Here is a 20,550-nt window from a genome sequence, read left to right as displayed (position 1 = left end):
TCTTATTTGGCTGCACTTTCCTGGTGATATCCACAACTCACCTCCTTACCCTAACTGCTTGCTTGCTATCCCTTTCCCATCCCTAAGCCTTATCCTCCCCCTATTACCATGCCTGACTCCAACCTCAAACCCAGCTGAGGACTAGGAATAAGGTGTGTGTCCTCATCATATAATAGTAGAATTTTCCATATGCCCAGTACTGTCGTAAGCAATTTGCACTTATTAACTCATTTATTCTGACAAAAATCCCATTCAGTAGGCACTATTATCATCCCCCTTTTAGAAAATAAGGCAAACAAAAAAAAAAAGAAAAGTAACTTGCAGAGGTCACACAGCTATCTGCAGAGATGGGATTCAAGTCCCGCATTATGATTCCAAAGTTAAGTCTTAACCAATCACTGTGCCGTGCTGCCTATCAATGACAACACACCAAAAGTTTCATTGTTTTGATAGACACATCAGAATGTCACTGTGTTCAAACAGCTACATCAGAAAGTCATGGAGCCCCCCAGTGGTACCTGCAGTGAATATTTTAGCCTTTCTCTTTTCCTCTTCTTCTGCAGTCCTGTCTCTTTTTCTCAGAGTTCTCCCTCCCCTCTTTTCATCTTCCATTTTTTTTTTTTTTAACGCCTTGCCTTATTTTCCATCTCAATTTTCTTAATCCACATGCATGCTGCAGGCCTCCCAGGGGAGGTAGTACCATTGGTCCTGTCCTAAAACCTAATGTTAAATTCAGCAAAACCTAACATGGACCCAGCAATGCTAGTAATGAGCGTGTTGCCTTGCTGTAAAATGAAAGAATTGGGCTAAGTGAGCACAAAAGTTCTTTTTCAGCTGTGTCATTTTTTGATTTTGGTGATAACCAAGAGCATTTTGTTGTTGTTGTTGTTGGCTCCTCTAGTAAAACTCAGATAAAAGCTGGCTGAATTCTGGTAAGAATGACTGAAGCACTAGAAAAAAAAAAAAATTCCTATCATAGTATAACATGTTGTTTGCTAGAAGAGTGGCTTATACCAGTATCATCATTATCTTAATATAATAGGTTATGGATGGGCAACATGCATTAGATTTCTGACAGGCATGTGGGAAATGTAGGTATTTTTGTTTGTTTGTTTGTTTTGTTTTTTGAGACAGCATCCCACTCTGTCCCCCAGGCTGAAGTGCAGTGGTGTGAGCTCACTGCAACCTCTGCCTTCTAGGTTTAAGCGATCCTCCTGTCTCAGCCTCCCGAGTAGCTGCAAATGTAGTAATTTTTAAAGCCCTTCTATTTGAAAGGGTATTATAACCCAATATTGTCCAAAAGCAGAGTTGTTATAATGAAAGGCTTTCTAAACTGGTTCCCAGTGACATTCTCCTCCTGGTATTCTTCCTTATGTGTAATCTCCTCCCCTTGAGACTAGACCTAGTGATTCCATTCTAACTATCAGAATATGGCAAATGTAGTGCGATGTCACTTCTTATATTGGGTTACAAATCACTCTGGTTTCTGTCTTGCTGTCTTGCTCTTTTGCTTGCTTGCTTGCTTGCTTGCTTGGAGGGAAGCCCGCTGCCATGTTGTAAGCTGCCATATGGAGAGGAGAGGCTCTCATGGCAAGGAACTGAGAAGATCCTGTGGTCAACAGCCTGTGAGGAACTGAAGCTCTCAGTCCATCAGCCCAAAAGCATCTGAATCTTGCCACAGCTTTATGAATGAACTCAAAAGCAGATATGGTGCTGGATAAAGAAGCAATTGTCAGACAGAGGAGACATCGGTATGACTTGACCAAAGTTAACCTCAGCAGCTCTTAGCACCATACCCCAGGTCACACTGAGCTCCTAGAGCCAGGCCTGGGTTGACCGTTCACTGTACTCTACCCAGAGCTGGTCCTTTTTCTTCTTGGATGCCAGTGACAGTCTCAGCTGGCCCATACCTCTTGCAGCCTCACAGTGGGTGATTATTACTCACTATGGATTAGGATATGTGCCTATGTATTTGTAATATATAAATAATAGGATATGCAGTTTCATACGTCACCTGACCAGTAAGCAATGGACAGTTTCCACAGATGCGAAACACCAATTGCTCTCCCATGCTTCTCCTCACCATCTGCCACACCACCTCAGAATTCTATTTGCCACTCTGGTGCCATTTGGGCACGTGTCAAACAGAAACCAGAAATTTGAAACCCCATCATTGCCTGATGCTTAGCAACACAGCATCCCCACACTTATTGAAAAGATGTAATGCTCAAGCAATTGGAGGAAAATGTGACCTTAGTGGCGGCTATATGTGGATTTCTTCTCTGGGAGCTTATGAGTCACTAAGATCTTATGCTTGGCTCAACCCACGTTGAGCCATGCTTGGGGAACCAAGTTGGAAAGAGAAGGAACATTTTCAGTGATAATAACCATGTTCCTGTAGCCAACTTCTCCATCTGTTCCTACAGTTTCTGTCTACAAGAATGTACAAAGGTTCTGCTGCATAGATTTAAGACTAGCCAAGGTCAGTGTGCAATCAGCCATTGCAGATGAGGTCATCAAGGACAGGGAATTGCAGCTCTGGAAAACAGAGATGCTGAGAAACACTCTGATATGTGCCCTTCATTTCTGGCTTAAGGGGGAAACAGACAATAGGTACAATGAAGACGAATTCACTGTGGAGGAAAGAAAGGAAGCGGCTTTAGAAATAATACTCTTGAGTATAAATGAATGGTCTACTCAAAAGCTTTCTTATTTGGCTGTTTTGTTGCATTTTAAAACAGAAAAGTGATCTTAGATTAATGCACACTGACATTGTACTTCTGTTTGTTTTATTTTAAGCATCAATTTAAATTTTACTTTAAGTTTTTCAATATATTTTTGAAATTGTGGTAAAATACACATAACAAAAAGTCTTCCATCTTGGCTCATGCCTGTAATACCGGCACTTTGGGAGGCTGAGGTGGGTGGATCACAAAGTCAGGTGTTTGAGACCAGCCTGACCAACATGGTGAAACCCCGTCTCTACTAAAAATACAAAAATTAGCTGGACGTGGTGGCACATGCCTGTAATCCCAGCTACTCCAGAGGCTGAAACAGGAGAATCGCTTGAACCCGGGAGGCGGAGGTTGCAGTGAGCCGAGATTGCGCCACTGCACTCCAGCCTGGGCGACAGAACAAGACTGTCTCCAAAAAAACAAAAAAACATTCCATCTTAACCATTTGTAAGTGTACAGTTTAGTTGTGTTGAGTATATTCACATTGTTATGCAATCATCACTACATTTTATCTCCAGGATTCTTTTTATCTTGTGAAATTGAAACTCTATACCCACTATACAACAAACTCCACATTCCCCTTTTCCTTTAGGCTCTAGTAACTACCAATCTACTTTCTCTATGGATTTGACTACTCTAAGTACCTCATATAAGTGGAATAATACCGTATTTGTCTTTTTGTGATAAGTTTATTTCACTTAGCATGATGTCCTCAAGGTTCATCCATGTTGTAGCATGTGTCAGAATTTCCTTTCTATTTAATAATACTCTATCATACATATATATCACACTTTGTTTATCCATTCATCTGTTGATGGACACTTAATTGCTTTCACCTTTTGGCTCTCATGAATAATGCTGTTATGAACATGGGGTTATGAATATCTTTCTGAGATCTTTCAATTTTTGGGAATATATACTCGAGGTGAGACTGCTAGATCATATGGTTATTCTAATTTTTTTTAGGAACCACCATATTGTTTTTCATAGTGGCTGCACCATTTTACATTGCACACCAACTGTGCACAAGGGTTCCAAATTCTCCACATCCTCGCCAACACTATTTTGTTTTGTTTTTGGAGAGTAGCTATCCTAATAGATGCAAGGTATTGAAATATTTTTAAATGTCAAAAATTCACAAAATACAAGCAAATTCAGTATTTTAGAAGCCCTGCTCTACCCTGGACCCTGTGCTTTAAGAAAGCCCTGTTCTGACCCTCCTAGAGGTAATGCTACCATCTTCTCCTTCTAGAACATATCTGGGTACCTAGGATCCAAGAATTCTGTAGGGACTTGGAAAAGCCCCTTCCCCACATAACAGACAGTGGGCTGCTCTGCTGGTATACACAACAGAAAGCCTCATAGACAACTGATGCAAGGGTGTGGGGATGGTTTGCAGGATGTTGATATAACTTGCTTGTGGGTTGGAAAGTTCACCCAAGTTTGCTTGAAGCTTTTGAAAGTTCAGGACTAAGTCGGGTGGGCCATGGACTGGCTGTTTCCATGTCACCATATTCCAGCACAGAATTCTGAAGAGTCTGAGAATTCTCAATTCAAACCTGGACTTCCAGGTCTTTATGATGATATGTTTGTCAAGATAAGACAGAAAATATACCTTTTAAATATTTAACACAAAACTTGTTACCTCCTGTGCGCTCTGTTGAGGGACTTTAGAGAAACTAGATACAAAACTGGACAACAATGAAATCCATTTTGTTCCATTTGTGCCGTGGTTTGAATGGTCCCCCAAACTTCATGTCTTGGAAATAATTCCCAATGCAATGGGAGAGGGGTGCAAATGAGGGGTATCTAGGTCATGAGGGCTCTGCCCTCATAAGGGAATGTAGTTGTTGTGAGAGTAAGTTTGTTAGAGCCCAATAAAAATATTCAATCTGACAAAATGAAGATTCCAAATTAGAAGGAATCCTATGCAGCCATAAAAAAAAAAGAGATCATGTCTTTTGCGGGAACATGGATGGAGCTGGAGGCTATTATCCTTAGCAAACTAATGCAGGAACAGAAAATGAAATACCATATGTTATCACTTTATATAAGTGGGAGCCGAATGATGAGAACTTATGAACACAAAGACAGAAACAACAGACACTGAGGTCTACTTGATGGGGGAGGGTGGGAGGAGGGAGGGGAGCAGAAAACATAGTTATTGGGTACTGGGCTTAATACCTGGGTGATGAAATAATCTGTACCACAAACCCATCTGCTATAGAATTAGCAGATGTTGGTCAAAAAGATTATTCAAAGCTCATTCTCAGGCAAAAGAAACCTTTTATTCTGTGCCCAGAAGGCCCAAACTGAGTCCGCCTATGACACCAAACAGTATGAATGAAATTTACCTTAGGCATTAGGCGAAAGGAAATGTGCGATTTCTATTGTTTAGAAGGTCTCTCAGCTCACACTCAGGAAAAAGGTTCCAGTTGTGATTCTACTTACCAGCACAAGGGAGAAGCCCCATTTTGTATCTTAAAAATAAATTCTTTCAAAAAGTACATTTCAAAGCATTTGCATTTCTCCCATTTCCCTATAATTGTGTAAGGCAGATGATTCAGTTAAGCCTAACTTAAGAAAAATATTAAGGACTTATAATGTGTCTATAATAGCAGCACGCTACAAGCTGTGAGGTATTTCTAAGCAGCATATGGCAAGTTGAGTTGGGATTGCATAATATAGTTAGATAAAACAAAGAAAACTATGCAATTTCAATTATTTACTGCCCAATGAGGACTTTCCCTCCTTTTGCTCTCAAACTTCAGAAAAAAGCAAATACAAGTTTCAGGTGCATGTTTTAATATTGAGATTGTGACTTTTGCAGGTGTTTTCAAATGATTGCAAGGCTTAACATTCTGGTGCATACAAGATATATATATATTTTTTTTTTTAAAGTAACTTTTTGGTTGTGAAAATTACTCAAAAGAGAGTTGGAGTTGAGCTCTTAATCTCACTTGAGCTTGATTACGCTTGTGATGAACCAGATGTCGCGGTTCTTTCCTGGGTGCTATTGCAGACACATACCAGATTAGGACATAGCTACTTTCCCATGCTCAAAAAATGAGAATGGTAAAAAAACTATATTACAAAATTCTATACTATCTAAACTTCATCAAGACCTTTGAAGTATGTATATTCTTGTAACACTCTATATGCATATAAAAACCAGATATTTGCATTATATACTAACATCGTCTAAAGTTCTACCACTTCTACAGTTTTTGAGTGTCAGCTTTGGGCATTTTTTTTCACATAATTCAACATAGGAAATGGAAGCATAAGGGCATGTTTAGATGTGTATGGATTAACTGCATCCTGATACCAAACGTGTTCATTCAAAACTAGCAAAATAACAGCACCTGCGATTTACAAGACTGGGGTTTCAATGATTAAAAAATAGAAAAAAAAATTGTAGTTTTAAATAACTCTTAATTCTACTGGCATTATTTTCAAAAACTTGTGTTCTCAAGACCAAATCTGAAAGGCAGAGTGTGGTATAAATTACACTGACTTTGTTTACCTTTTTCAAATTGAAAAACTTTTGATTAAGAATTCCCTAGGGTGTTCATAATTACCATAAATACAAAAGCACAATGACTGTTCTCCTACAACATTTTCAAAAATGTGATCCAAATGTATAACACAGAATGAAAGACGCTTGCTTTTTCAAGATTCCTACAGGTGAATGTGTATTCATATAGATGACACAGAACTTGCTACAAGACGTTTGGTGGCTTCTTTTTTTCCTTTTTAGTATTATGTTGCTTGGTCAAGGTATGGACTATTTTTAATTGCATTCACGTTCTTTTAAAATTACTTTGATAGCCAATTTAATGAAAATACTACTTTAAATACTTTTCTAGACCAAGATATGTTGGGCATACTGTGCAATATAAGATGATATAACCTTCTTTTCTTCTCAGATAATTGGACAGAATTTTGGATTGTTGTTAATCACTTTATCTTTTACAAACATAGTCAGTAGTAGTGTCTGCTGTAAGAAAGAGTGCCACCCTACTCACAGGAGCAAAGACATGGAATCAACCTAAATGCCCACCAATGACAGACTGGATAAATAAAAATGTGGTACATACACACCATGGAATACTATGCAGCCTAAAAGAGAAGGAGATCATGTCTTTTGTGGGAACATGGATGGAGCTGGAGACTATTATCCTTAGCAAGCTAATGCAGGAACAGAAAACCACATTATCACTTATAAGTGGGAGCTAAATGATGAGAACTTATGAACACAAAGAAGGAAACAACAGACACTTAGAGTCTACTTGATGGGGAAGGGTGGGAGGAGGGAGAGGAAGAGAAAAGATAAATTATTGGGTACTGGCCTTAATACCAGGGTGATGAAATAATCTGTACAAGAAACCCAACTGACATGAGTTTAGCTATGTAACAAAGCCTTCAAATGTACCCCCACACCTAAAAGTTAAAAAAAAAAGAGCACTACCAAGTAGCACTTGTTAACTATTTTATATTCTATTAGATGGGTACATTATCTTGGTTTGATCTTTGAAAATTGCCTAAGTAGTACACATAAATTATTTAAATGTGATGTAGATTACATTACAATATCTGAAAGGATATTAAAGTATTTGTAATTCTAGAAAATCTTTGAAAGATTGCTATATAGACATGTTAATGATATGGTTTATGATTTTCCATTGATATTGAGGAAGCAGTCGAGAAATATGACTTTTCTCGCTGTCATCTCAGTGCTACTATATAAAATAGGAATAATGATGGTACCTGCCTCGTAAGGTTGTTGTGAAGATAAATGGCAATAAATGTTAGCTACAACTATTACTGGAACATTCAACCATTTTGGACCATATAACCTGTTGCTATTCAATCAGACCGAAGTCCTTAAAATACCATCTCAAAATTTATATTGTTCAGAGGCAAGGAATGAATCTATATTAAGAATGTTAAAGATTTTTATCATGAAGATAAGTCAACGTTACAGTCAACACTTTATTTTATCAAAATAATTATCCAAGCTAATAATGCATATCTGTGAAGTGTAATGAATTTCAATCCACTCGCATCAAGCTGAATAAAGGTTATAATAAACAAAGCAATCAGTGTGACTTCTGAGAGAGACATTTATCAAACCCTTGGACCAACACAGCCAACAGTTTAGCCCAGAGACATCTGTACTCTATGAATCTTTTTTGGATGGTAGATAGCTCCTGCCAGGAACAGAACAAACTGTTTTTTTAAATGTGATCCCCTCCTTCCTATTTCCTAGTCAGGGAAGAGTAATTGCCATAGATTTGTTCCAAAAAAGTGAGATTAAGTGAACAGTTTGATTGTATTTAAACTTGGCAAAAAAAAAAAAAAAGGAAAAGAAGGAGCAATGAATGCAAAAATAATTCAGTTGGGATTGATCTGGAATGGAATTTTACAAATGGTTTATGCACCCTAACTGGGCAAAGTATACCTTCAATTTCTCAGGGAAGAAATTCATTACTTGCATTTTATGGATGAGTAGCTCCGAGTTTCTAAAAGGGAGAAATGTTGGTATTTTGGGTGGAAGAATTATTCATTACGAGGGGCTGTCCAATGCCCAGTGTATTCCATTTATTTATTATCTGTCTCCTGGAGTACTAAATGCTGGTGATTCCCCCAGACAATCTCCCTTCTCCCCACTCCCAGATTTGCAAACCTTCCAGGAGATGGGTAAGACCACTGTGTTATTAAATGAAGAGATAAAGAGGAGTATTCACATAATTTGATGTTATAATAATTTTTTTCCAAAAAAAGAAAAACCCTCTGAAGTTACGAAGACTGAGAGGACATTTACTGAGACAAGTACATTTCTTCACTGATTAAACCCCAAATTTCACAGATTCAGTTTAGTAAACTGGATTTGAAGTCACTTCACAACATTCCAGCAAAGGACATTCCAGGAAAGAGAGATAGGAAGAGTTCTGGCTAAGACAATGGACTGGTCCTAGCTCTATCGCTCTCTAGCTGTAATTATCTTGGGCAACTTTTTCTAACAAAGGGATAATACTGCTATTCACCTTGTAGGCTTACTGTGACAATTTAATGTAACCTGCTGAGCTCAGTTCCTGGTACTCAGCAAGCACTCAAATGTTATCTATGTTCTAGTCACATTACTGGCACGGACGCTTGTGAAATATTCAAAAGTGTGACTAGGACCATTTCTAGGGCATAGCGGGTTATGTACAATTCTGAACTTCAAACTTCAGAGATCCTAGCTACCCCGGTAATCAGCAGCTCAGCTGTTACTAGTTGCTGGGGGAAAAAAAGCTCAAAGGGAGCCCCTCCCTTCTACCACCAAAACAAAGTTGTGAGATTCCCCTTTATGCCCTCAGACTGCATACTTTTGTGACTCCCTTTCCCCTCAAAAGATTCCTTTCAGGCCCGGCTCAGTGGCTCATGACTGCAATCACAGCACTTTGGGAGGGTGAGGCAGGCAGATCACCTGAGATCGGGAGTTCGAGACCAGCCTCACCAACATGGAGAAACCCCATTTCTATTAAAAATACAAAAAAAAATTAGCCAGGCGTGGTGGCCCTAGGTACTCGGAATCCCAGCTACTCGGAAGGCTGAGGCAGGAGTATCGCTTGAATCCGGGGGGTGGAAGTTTCAATGAGCCGAGATCGTGCCATTGCACTCCAGCCTGGGCAAGAAGTGCAAAACTCCATCTCAAAAAAAAAAAAAAAAAAAAAAAAAAAATGTGGCTTAGGAGGAAGTAGTGCATAGTGTAATTATAACCCAGGCCCGGCTCTCGCCACCCTCTAGGGGAAATCCCATCTAGCCCAAATGCCTCTAGGGACAACTGTATCTGAAGTTTTTTTTTTTTTTTTTTTTGAGACAGTGTCCCACTCTGTCGCCCAGGCTGGAGTGCAGTGGTGCGTGGTGCGATCTCGGATCACTGCAACCTCCGCCTCCCGGGTTCAAGCAATTATCCTGCATCAGTCTCCCGAGTAGCTGGGATTACAGGAGCATGCCCAATTTTTTTTTTTTTTTGGAGACAGTTTCACTCTTTTTGCCCAGGCTGCAGTGCAATAGCGTGATCTCGGCTCACTGCAATCTCTGCCTCCCAGGTTCAAGCAATTCTCCTGCCTCAGCATCCTGAGTAGCTGGGATTATAGGCACCCGCCACCACACCCAGCTGATTTTTTTGTATTTTTAGTAGAGACGGAGTTTCACCATGTTGGTCAGGCTGGTCTCAAACTCCTTACCTCAGGTGATCCACCCACCTCACCCTCCCAAAGTGCTGGGATTACAGGCGTAAGCCACCGTGCCCGGCCTAATTTTTGTATTTTTAGTAGAGATTTCACCATCTTGGTCAGGCTGGTCTCGAACTCCTGACCTCAAGTGATCCGCCTGCCTGTGTCTCCAAAAGTGCTGGGATTACAGGTTGAGCCACTGTCCCTGGCTGTGAAGTACTATTTTTAATAAAGAATAGTATCTGCAACAAGAATGGAACTGAAATATTACCAGTACACCATTTACTATAGAAATAAGACTTCTGAGACACTCAGGAAAACCTGAGCATTAAAACAATTTTTATTCTATATTTTGAAGACATGAGTTGAGGAATTTTTTATATTTATAAAATAGACCATTCTTCCTCTTTGCCTTTTTGAAAAGGGCAAATATTTTACCTGTATAAGACTGAAAATTCTTTTTCACATCTCTTCCTATTGCTGTTCTGTATTATTTGCAGAATTTACTTTTTGGGTTCCTTTGGATAAAGCAAGCACTGGCCTTGTTATAAAATGAGGTTATCTCAGGTGAATTACAGTTCTTCAGATAACCAGTTTCAAATACAAATGAGGACAAGAACGACTGAAAACTGGTGCACCACACATCTGGGTTTGCCTTTTGTTCGAGAGTGAAAAGAGCTAAAGAAATAGGGATGGCACGGCGCATATGTAGGCGCCATGCTACATGGCTTATATTAGGTGTCAGTACAAAAAGGACAGAGTTGTATACATGGGAAACTTAAAAAAAAGAAAAAAAAAAAAAAAAAAGAAAAGAAGCCATGGCCAGAGTTCACTTGTGTAATGCATTATTTAAGAAAGAAATAAGTCAAGCACAAATAAGGGAAATAGTTAACTTCAGCTTTAAAACAGATGAACTACATCAGTTTAAGACTAGACTGACCTCATGATGAGGTGCAAACATGTAAATATGCATAAATATTACTTTATTGTGCTTGAAATTTGCTTTATTATGAAGAATTCCCAGAAATATTCTGATTTCCAATTATTTGTATTTTTCTTGCATTTACAAGTTCTTAGCTGCATGTTATTATGTAATATTTGTGGTCTGAAAGGACTATTTTATATTATCTTTAGAAATCATTGATAGTTTCCTATTTTATACTATATCTAAAGTTGATATAACTCAGATGTTAGAAAATTTTACAGTTAGCTTTCCTCATTTTACAAATGGGATACGCAAAGTCTACAGACATTTGTCTTCCTCAAGGTCACAAACAGAAGGGTTCTTGCAGCAAAAACAGGATTAGCATCCAGACTCTCAACTCCACTCCTTGAAACACATCTCACAGCCTCTGTGAACTGACATTGTAAAGAAGCAGTATGACTATCTGGGCAACCGGGTCTAGCTTTAGTTTATATGTCTAAAACAAGTGGCACTTACCTTTGTTTCATTTTTCTTGAGAAATCTAAATATTCCATGTAAGGATTTATGTGACAAATAGATACAACAAAGATGAATTTGTTTGGCATAAACAATGTTCCATGTAAGTGCATCTTATCAACTTCTGTGAAATCCAGACAGTTCAAAGGAGTTAAAAGAAAGGTAACTTCTTTTTTTTTTTTTGAGACAGAGTCTTGCTCTGTTGCCCAGGCTGGAGTGCACTGGCACTATCTCGGCTCACTGCAACCTCCGTCTCTCAGGTTCAAGCCATTCTCCTGCCTTAGCCTCCCGAGTAGCTGGGACTATAGTCGTGCGCCACCATGTCTGGCTAATATTTGTATTTTTATTAGAGACGGGGTTTCACCGTGTTGGCCAGGCTGGTCTTGGACTCCTGACGTCAGGTGATCTGCCTGCCTCGGCCTCCCAAAGTGCTGGGATTACAGGTGTGAGCTACCATGCCATGCCCTAACTTGTAATTTTTAAGCATACTGCTGCCAGGTGTATTCAAAGGCTAAAGGGGAGCTACATTATGAACAAAAATTAATTTTAAAATGACATTAGCCTTTTAACAGATTATTTAAATAGTTTATTTTTGTTAATGATAGGAATATTTTCTCAGTAAGTTCAAACCATTTTATAACAGGGAAGAATAAGCTAGTGTTAGATCTGGAAAAGTTAATACAGCATTATCTTGAAATTTTAGGGATTAAAAAGTGGTTGACTGGAACTTCACCTTTTTTAACCAATGTTAAAATAAACATATTTGAATAGAAAACTGTATCTGGTTCTTTCATATTTCAAATGTAAAATACTTTAATAGAGAAAATTCCATTTTCTGCATCTATTTAGACGATATTACAATAAAGGCAGTGTGGATTGGAGAACATAGCTAGTGAGATTAGGTAACATAAATTTAAGAAGAAATTAGCTTTTCCATATGAAATAAAATCAATGATCACATAAATTTAACATGATTATGAGGACTAAAGTAAAAACACAAAGTACAATATAGCTTTCGGTTTCTTGTTCGGCACATATATTAATAAATTTTCAAACATCAAACAATATAACACCAACATCTACTAAAACCAACTAGCACAGTAAGGTTACTAAAGCTTAGTTAATTATTAACATCTTAAAAGTCTAGTTCCCATATGAATTCTGTAACCAAGAATATTCTCTGTACTGTGCAAGCTGGTCAAAGCACCATCTTTTTCAGGATTCTCCAGAATTCGTAAGTATTTCAAAGTTAACTCATGTCGAATCCCACAATTCCTTATTGAATGTGGTGGACCTTCTGAACAGGGCTTCATTTATGAGGCCATATGCATATACTCATCACAATTTTGAAAAGAATGGAAGGCCTTCATACATATCAGTTTTTAATTTTATCCAATCATTAATTTTCTGCAGAGTTGTTTTTTCTTGACTTAATATTTTTGCAACTTTTTTCATTTTTTGTTCATTTCTCTCTATGTATTTCAACCCTTCCAACTGCAGCTGATCCAGCTTTTCATTTCGACTTTCATCTAGAGGTATGTTTTCACACATTACAGGATTGAATCTAAAATAGGTGTCAGGAGGTAACAGGCCATCAAGCATTATATGGACTTCTGTTAAAGCAAAAAAGAAAAGGATAGGGGGAGAAGAAAAGAGGGGATAAAGTGAGCAATGAACTGTTAACTTATCTTTATTTAAAATTATCTTCTTTTTAGGCACATTACAAAGATTCACTAATTTCATTATTCAAACTAACAGTAGAAGTAATCCATAGTAATGGGTAAAACTACAAGATAAAATTCATCTTCCAAAACACATTATTCTGTGAAATTAGTTTACTTGTTCTATTCTCTCTATGCTTTTGGTCATACCGTTCACCACTGCTGAAATGCCCTTTCCAATCTTCCTTTTTTTGTTGTTTTTAATTTTTTGGGATCATCTTCATTGACATATCATTTACATCCAGTGCAATTCACCAATTTTAACTGTACAGTTTGACGAGTTTTGACAAATGTATACACTTGTGTAAGCACAACAATCATGACATAGCCATTTCCATCACTGTAAAATTTCCTTTAAGCCTCTTTATAATTGGTGCCAGCTTTCCCTTTTCTAGAATTTCATACAAACAGAATCACAAGTATCTACCTTCTTTTACATGGCAAAATACTTCTGAGATTCATCCATGTTGTAGCATAAATCAGTAGTTCCTTTCTTTTCATTGCTAAATGGTGTTCCATTGTATAGATACAACACAATTTGTTCTCTGCAGTTCTGGTCTGGCTCTCTTCAGTTTTTAGCTACTAGAAATAACCCTATTATAAACATTTACACATAAGTCTTCATGTGCACATGATTGCATTTCCCTTGGGCAAAAACGCAGGAATAAAATTGCTGGTTCATATGGTAAAGGGTATGCTTATTAAAAAAAAAAAAAAAAAAAAAAAAACCTGCCACACTGTCTTCCATTTTTGTATTCCAACCGCTAATATATTAGAGTTCTCACTGCTCTACATCTTTGCCCAAAGTTAGTATGTCAAGTCTTAAGTTTTGCATTGCAGACGTAGTGTTATCTTGTGGTTTAATTTTCATTTCCATAATGACTAATTATGTTGAGAAGGTTTTCATGTACTTATTAGTCATTTGTATATCTTCTTCAATGAAGTGTCTGTTCAAATCTTTTGCCCATTTTTTCACTGAGATCACTGTGTCCTATATATATGACAGTGGTGCAATCATGGCTCACCGCAACCTCCACCTCCTGGGCTCAAGTGATCCTCCTGCCTTGGCCTCCCAAGTAGCTGGGACTACAGGTGTGTGCCACCATGCCCAGATAGTTTTTTATTTTTCTGTAGAGATGGGATCTCACACTATTGACCAGGCTGCTCTCAAACTTCTGGGCTCAACTGATCCACCCAAAGTGCTGGGATTACAGGCGTGAACCACCATACCTGGCCTATATTTTTTATATATACACACGTATGTATACATATATACATGTATATGAGAATTCTCTATATATTTTGAATCTGATTATAAATTTATACCTCATGATGGGTCAGATACATGTTTTACCAATATTTTCTCTTAGTGTATGAATTGCCTTTTCATTTCATAAAAAGTATCTTTTAAAGAGCAGAATTTACAATTCAAAGTCTAATTTATCTCTTTCTTTCCTCTCTGGTTCATATTTTCTATGTCATATCTAAAAAATCTTACCTACCCAAGGTCATTAAGGTTTTCTCCAGCATATTGTTCTATAAGTTTTATAGTTTCAGCTCTTAGATTCAGGTTTCCATCTAAGATCAGGAACAGGGTAAGATGTCTAGGCTCACGACTTCCAGTCAGCATTGTACTGGAGGGTCCTTTTCAGTGCCGTAAGGCATTAAAAGGAAATGAAGGGCATGTAGATTAAAAAGGAAGAAGTAAAACTCTACAGACAACCTGGTTGCCTATGTTGACAATTTTAAGAAAGCTATAAAAAGCTACTAGAATAGGTGAGTTCAGCAAGTTTGAAGTTATATAAGGTCAATAGAAAAAAATCAATTGTATTTCTGCATAGTAGCCATGAATGACTGTGATGCATTCCAAGTTACTTCTGTGTATGGTGCAAAGGGATAAAGGTCAACGCTGTGGATATAAGTATCTAATCATCCTGGACCATTTGTTGAAAAGTCTGTCCTTTCCCACTGAGTTACCTTAACACCTCTGTAAAAAGTCTTTTGAGTTTACATGTATAAATCAATTTCTGGACTATTACATACCATTGATTTATATGTCTATATTCAAACACCACAGTTCCTTGCTTAAAGTAGTTTTACAGTCTTTAAATCAGCAGATGTAAGTCCTCCAACTTTTTCTTTTTTCCAAAATTGTGTCAGATATTCTAGGTCAGGGGTCCCCAACCCCTGGGCTGCACAGCAGGGGGTGAGTGGCAGGGCCAGTAAGCAAAGCTTCATCTGTATTTACAGTCACTCCCCATCGCTTGCATTACAGCCTCAGCTCCACCTCCTGTCAGATCAGTGGTGGCATGAGATTCTCATAGGAGTGCAAACCCTATTGTGAACTGAGTATGCAAGGGATCTAGGTTGTGTGCTCCTTATGTGAATCTAATGCCTGATGATCTGCCACTGTCTCCCATCACCCCTAGATGAGACCATCTGGTTGCAGGAAAACAAGCTCGGGGCTCCCAATTCTACATTATGGTGAGCTGTATACTTATTTCATTATATATTACAATGTAATACTAGAAATAAAGCATACAATAAATGTAATGTGCTTGAATTATCCCAAAACCATCCCTCCCCTCCCCACCCCGATCCGTGGAAAAACTATCTTCCACGAAACCAGTCCTTGGGACCAAAGAGGTTGGAGACCACTATCCTGGGTCCTTTGCATATCCATATACATTTTACAATCAGCTTGTTAATCTCTATCCCTCAAAAGCCTGCTTGGATTTTGACAGGAATTGTATTGAATCTATAGATCAATTTGTGATGTGATACCTTAACAATACTGAGATTTCCAATTCACAAACACAGTATATCTATTTATTTATTTAGGTCTTTAATTTATCTCAGTAATGTTTGGTAGTTTTCACTGTTCAGATCTTGCACATAGCCCACAAATTTTAGTTTCCTTGACCTCCTTGAACTACAAACTTTGTTTCTCCAACTCTAAGAGACTGCCCTACTTTTCTGGTGCCCCCTCCCTATGCTATAGTATAGAAACTCTTTTCAGGCAGCAAACTGGACATTAACAGTGATGACCTCATTCATTCTCCTTTCAGAGATCACTGTCTTATGTTACCTGTTATCTAATGTCTGAAAACCATTGTTCTGTCTACTTTTCTAGTTGTTTAAGGTGAGAGGAAATATCTGGTCACTAATATTTTATGATGTCCAGAAGAGGAAGTCTTCACTCTCTTTTAAAATCTCCAAATCCTATATATCCTTTAAGACCCACATCAAGTCTACTTTACATCTTATAAGCTGTCTACACCAATCAAGTTTTCTCATTCCTCTTCTTAATTCATAGTCTTAATCACTTACAATCATTTACCATTTATTTAGCAATTCACCACATATTAAACCCTATGAAATTGTTGTTTTTGTAGGCCAAGAGCAATTTAGTATCAGTAAGTACATGTTTCAATATAATTCTTGTTATATCTTTTTCAAAGTTAACTGAGTTTATTAAATTTTTACTCATTTGTCTCTAACTAGAGTGCAGGTACACTGAGGCAACATTTCATGTTTCTTGAAAATTCTAAATAAGCCCATTACATGGTTTGCAAAAAGTACAGACTTAACTCTTATGAGACTGCCCGACTAAAGTCACTTGTCTCAGCAAATGGCTTATGGTAAGGATATTTTATTGAGCCATCAGGGAAATGTGAATCAAAAACCACAATGAGATCGCACCTTACACCTGTTAGGTTGGCTGTTATCAAAAAGACAAGAGATAATAGGTGTTGGCAAGGACGTGGGGAAAAGGAAACCCTTGTAAACTGTTTATGGGAATGTAAATTGCTACAGCCACTATGGAAAACAGTATGGAGGTTCCTCAAAAAATTAAAAAGAGAACTACCATATGATCCAGTAATCCCACTCCAGGTATATATCTGAAGAAAATGAAATCGTTATCTTGAAGGAATAGCTGCACACCCATGTTCACTGCATTATTCATAATAGCCAAGATATGAAAACAATCTGTGTCCATGGATGAATGGATAAAGAAACGACAGTATATACACACACAAGAATCCTATTCTGCCATAAAAAAGAAGGAAATCCTGCCACTTGCGACAACAGGGATGAACCTGGAAGATATTCTGCTAAGGGGACTAAGCTAGACACAGGAAAACGAGTAGTGCATGGTAACACTTTTATGTGGAATCTAAAATAGTTGAAATAAAAAAAAGAGAGGAGAATGGTGGTTGCCAGACACTGGGGAGTGGGAGAAATGGGGAGATGTTGGTCAAAGGGTACAAATTTTCAGTTATGACTACCTATTAGAGATCTGACGTACAGCATGGTAACTATAGCTAATAACAATGTATTACGTATTGTTTACTTGAAATTTGCTAGGGGAGTAAATCTTAAGTGTTCTTACCAGGCACACACAAAATAGTAACTATGTCAGGTGACAGATAAGGTTATTAGCTGGATTATGGGAATCATTATACAAGGTATACTTATAATAAAAACAATTTATTGTACAACTTAAATATATACAATTTTTATGTCAGTCTGACCTCAATAAAGCTGGGAAAAAAAGAGTATTTCACTGATCTGGCAACAAAATTTCAGATAGTGAAAAATCTAGCATATGAGCTTTTTTTGGGTTTTCATTCAATGAATAAAAGTCCTCAGTGGGGAGTTTAAGATTCTCACTTATGTTAATGACTTGGCCAATAATATGCTGATATGAAAAGAATGAGGTTCAAATACAAGGAGCTGTTAAGTGTTAATTTTTTTTTAAATTTAATAAAACGTTTCACCCAATAACTAAAAACAAAATAGTAAAATAAGGAAAGCTAAACCTCAAGGCAAGGCCCGGTGGCCCATGCTAGTAATCCTAGCACTTTGGAAGGCCAAGACAGGAGGATCACTTAAAGCCAGGAGCTCAAGACCAGCCTGGGCAACAGAGGGAGACCCCATCTCTACAAAAAAAGGTCTAAAAAATTAGCTGGGTGCAGTGGTATGCACCTGTAGTCCCAGCTACTCAGGAGGCTAAGGCGGGAGGACTGTTTGAGCCCAGGAGTTTGAGGCTGCAGTGAGCTATGACTGTCACTGCATTCCAGCCTGGGCAACAAAGTGAGATCCTGTTTCTAAGAAAAACACACACACACACACAAACACAAGGCCAAAACCAGAAATTCAACATACGCTCACAGAATGCCTACTATATGCCAGGCACTGGAGTCAACAGCAAACTGGATAAGTCAAAGTAAACTGGATACATTCTTGCCTTGCATTCTTGTGAGACGGAAGGATAAGTAAACAATCAAATATATCATATATAATTATAATGAGATAAATGCTGTAAGAGAAAGAGAAAAAGAAGCAGGCTAAGAAATTAGAGCGAGATGATAAGGAAGATGGAAAAGCAGTCAGGAAAGGTTTCTCTGAGGTCCCTCTGACATTTCAACAGAGACCTGAATGAAATAAGGGTCAAGTGCCTATCTGGGGAAATAGCCTTATAGACAGAGAGTACAACAACTACAGAGGTCCCTGAGGTAGGAGAGTGCTTAGCAAGTTTGGTGAACAGCAAGAATTAAAGGGTGGTTGGACACACTTTAGAGAAGGTACTTGAAAGAGGGTTTTAAGAAGGAGACAGACATTTTTTTTTTTTTTTTTTTTTTTTTTTTTTGAGACGGAGTCTTGCTTTGTAGCCCAGGCTGGAGTACAGTGGCGTGATCTTGGCTCACTGCAACCTCTGCCTCCAAGGCTCAAGTGATTCTCCTGCCTCAATCTCCCAAGGAGCTGAGATTACAGGTGCACACCACCATGCCTGGCTAATTTTTTGTATTTTTAGTAGAGACGGGGTTTTACCACATTGATCAGGCTGGTCTCGAACTCCTGACTTCAAGTAATCCAACAGCCTCGGCCTCCCAAAGTGCTGGGATTACTGGTGTGAGCCATTGTGCCCAGCCTAATTTGCATTTTAAAAGGATGACTTTGGCCTCTGTATGAAGACTAAACTATAGGGGCAGCAAGAGTAAAAGCAGAGCACATTCTCATTCCAGTTTGCCTTCACAGTATTAAATAATTGAATGCCCTTTACTCTAAATCTTTGCTATCATGTATATGTTTGAACCAATCTGACTCCTTTTGTTGCTTTTCCCTTTCTTAACTGGCTTCAGAGTCTCCAACAAAATGTTGTGCTATCCAGCTTCAGGCACTTCTCCAACAGTAAGTGGGCAAAGGGAGCACTAGCTTTCAAATGGAAAACGGTCTCTGTTCTAGTCACCTAAGAAGAAACAAGCAAGAAAGGAAAACAACAAAATGTCTGCTCCCATATCCTTCCTAAACCCACAATACAGACATATCATATGCCTTTGCAGTTAGGACCAACATATGCCACCAAAAAACTGCTAGAATGCTAGAAGTTGAAGTATTTTAAACAGTAAACAAGACTAACCTTCTGTATCTGTAGCACTGTTGATAACATTAGAAAGTTTGGTTTTCAGGCTTGTGTGTGTTACCGTGTTTCTCACATCACTCTCATAACGTCCGGTGCCCAGGGATACTATGCACTCTAACGGGACATCTGGCCAAAGACATTTACACTCATGCATAGCTAAAGCCGAAGGGTTATTCAGAAGCAAACCTCCATCCTGCAAAATACAAGTTAAAAAAAGAAACTCTTAAAACTGACTCACAGGAAAAGCTGAACTATGTAATAAGCTAAATAAATTATTTAAAACTAAGAGGTTCCTTAAAAGTACATTTCTTTATTTATAGACTACAGCTGCAAAAAAATTCATGTGAAGACTCATTGGCCTCATAAAGAAACTTCTTATTAAGTTTTCCTTTCCTATTATGAAAGTTCTTTGAACTTCTTAGTTGCTTTGCATATTTTGCTAAAAAATATTGAAATGAACTGAATTACTTTTCAAAGACACATTATCTTATTTAGTGGTTAATACAGGTTCTACTTAAAGCCTAACAGAAAGAACTGTGGTTCTACCAAACAATTAAAATTAGTTCTTCTCTCACAAGTCAAATATAACCAAATAATTCTAAGTTAGTTGAAATTCTATTAACAATACAATTTCAATGGATCACATTCATTATAAAGCAGATACAATGTAAACAACATAGACAAAACTTTATATTTCTAAGTATTTATCAATAATCAAGATTATTTTGAAGAATTCAAAAGGAAACAAAGGTATTAATAAAATATGCTGATAGAGCACTATAAAAATGTACTAGCATAAAAGTAGATAAAATTATGGTCAAACTATAATAAAATATACTGTAGAACCATATGAAAATATGTTACATCATCAACATTATATTGTATTTAAAATCTAGAAAAATACGCTGAGCATGGTGGTTCATGCCTGTGATCTCAGCACTTTGGGAGGCCGAGGCAGGAGAATCACTCGAGTCCAGGAGTTCAAGACCAGCCTCAAAAT

At 37.8% G+C, this 20,550-nt stretch overlaps 1 protein-coding gene across 5 annotated transcripts in view; it reads right to left on the bottom strand.

The window, feature by feature from the left end:
* Positions 1-10,783: 10,783 nt before the first annotated feature.
* Positions 10,784-20,550, bottom strand: part of LOC105475295 (patatin like phospholipase domain containing 8) — a 53,580-nt gene continuing 43,813 nt past the window's right edge. For all 5 annotated transcript variants that reach the window (XM_011730392.3, XM_071094629.1, XM_011730388.3 and 2 more), the window contains 2 exons: positions 19,548-19,743; positions 10,784-13,015 (listed from right to left, as the gene is read on the bottom strand). In XM_011730392.3, coding sequence (XP_011728694.2) covers positions 12,741-13,015; positions 19,548-19,743 — 471 coding nt within the window. In that variant the 3' untranslated portion in view covers positions 10,784-12,740. The remainder of the gene's footprint in view (positions 13,016-19,547; positions 19,744-20,550) is intronic.

The sequence above is a fragment of the Macaca nemestrina genome, chromosome 4 (genome assembly GCF_043159975.1).
Source record: "Macaca nemestrina isolate mMacNem1 chromosome 4, mMacNem.hap1, whole genome shotgun sequence".
NCBI lineage: Eukaryota > Metazoa > Chordata > Mammalia > Primates > Cercopithecidae > Macaca > Macaca nemestrina.
Note: the sequence above shows the minus strand (reverse complement) of the source record. Positions and strands in the feature narration are given on the sequence as shown.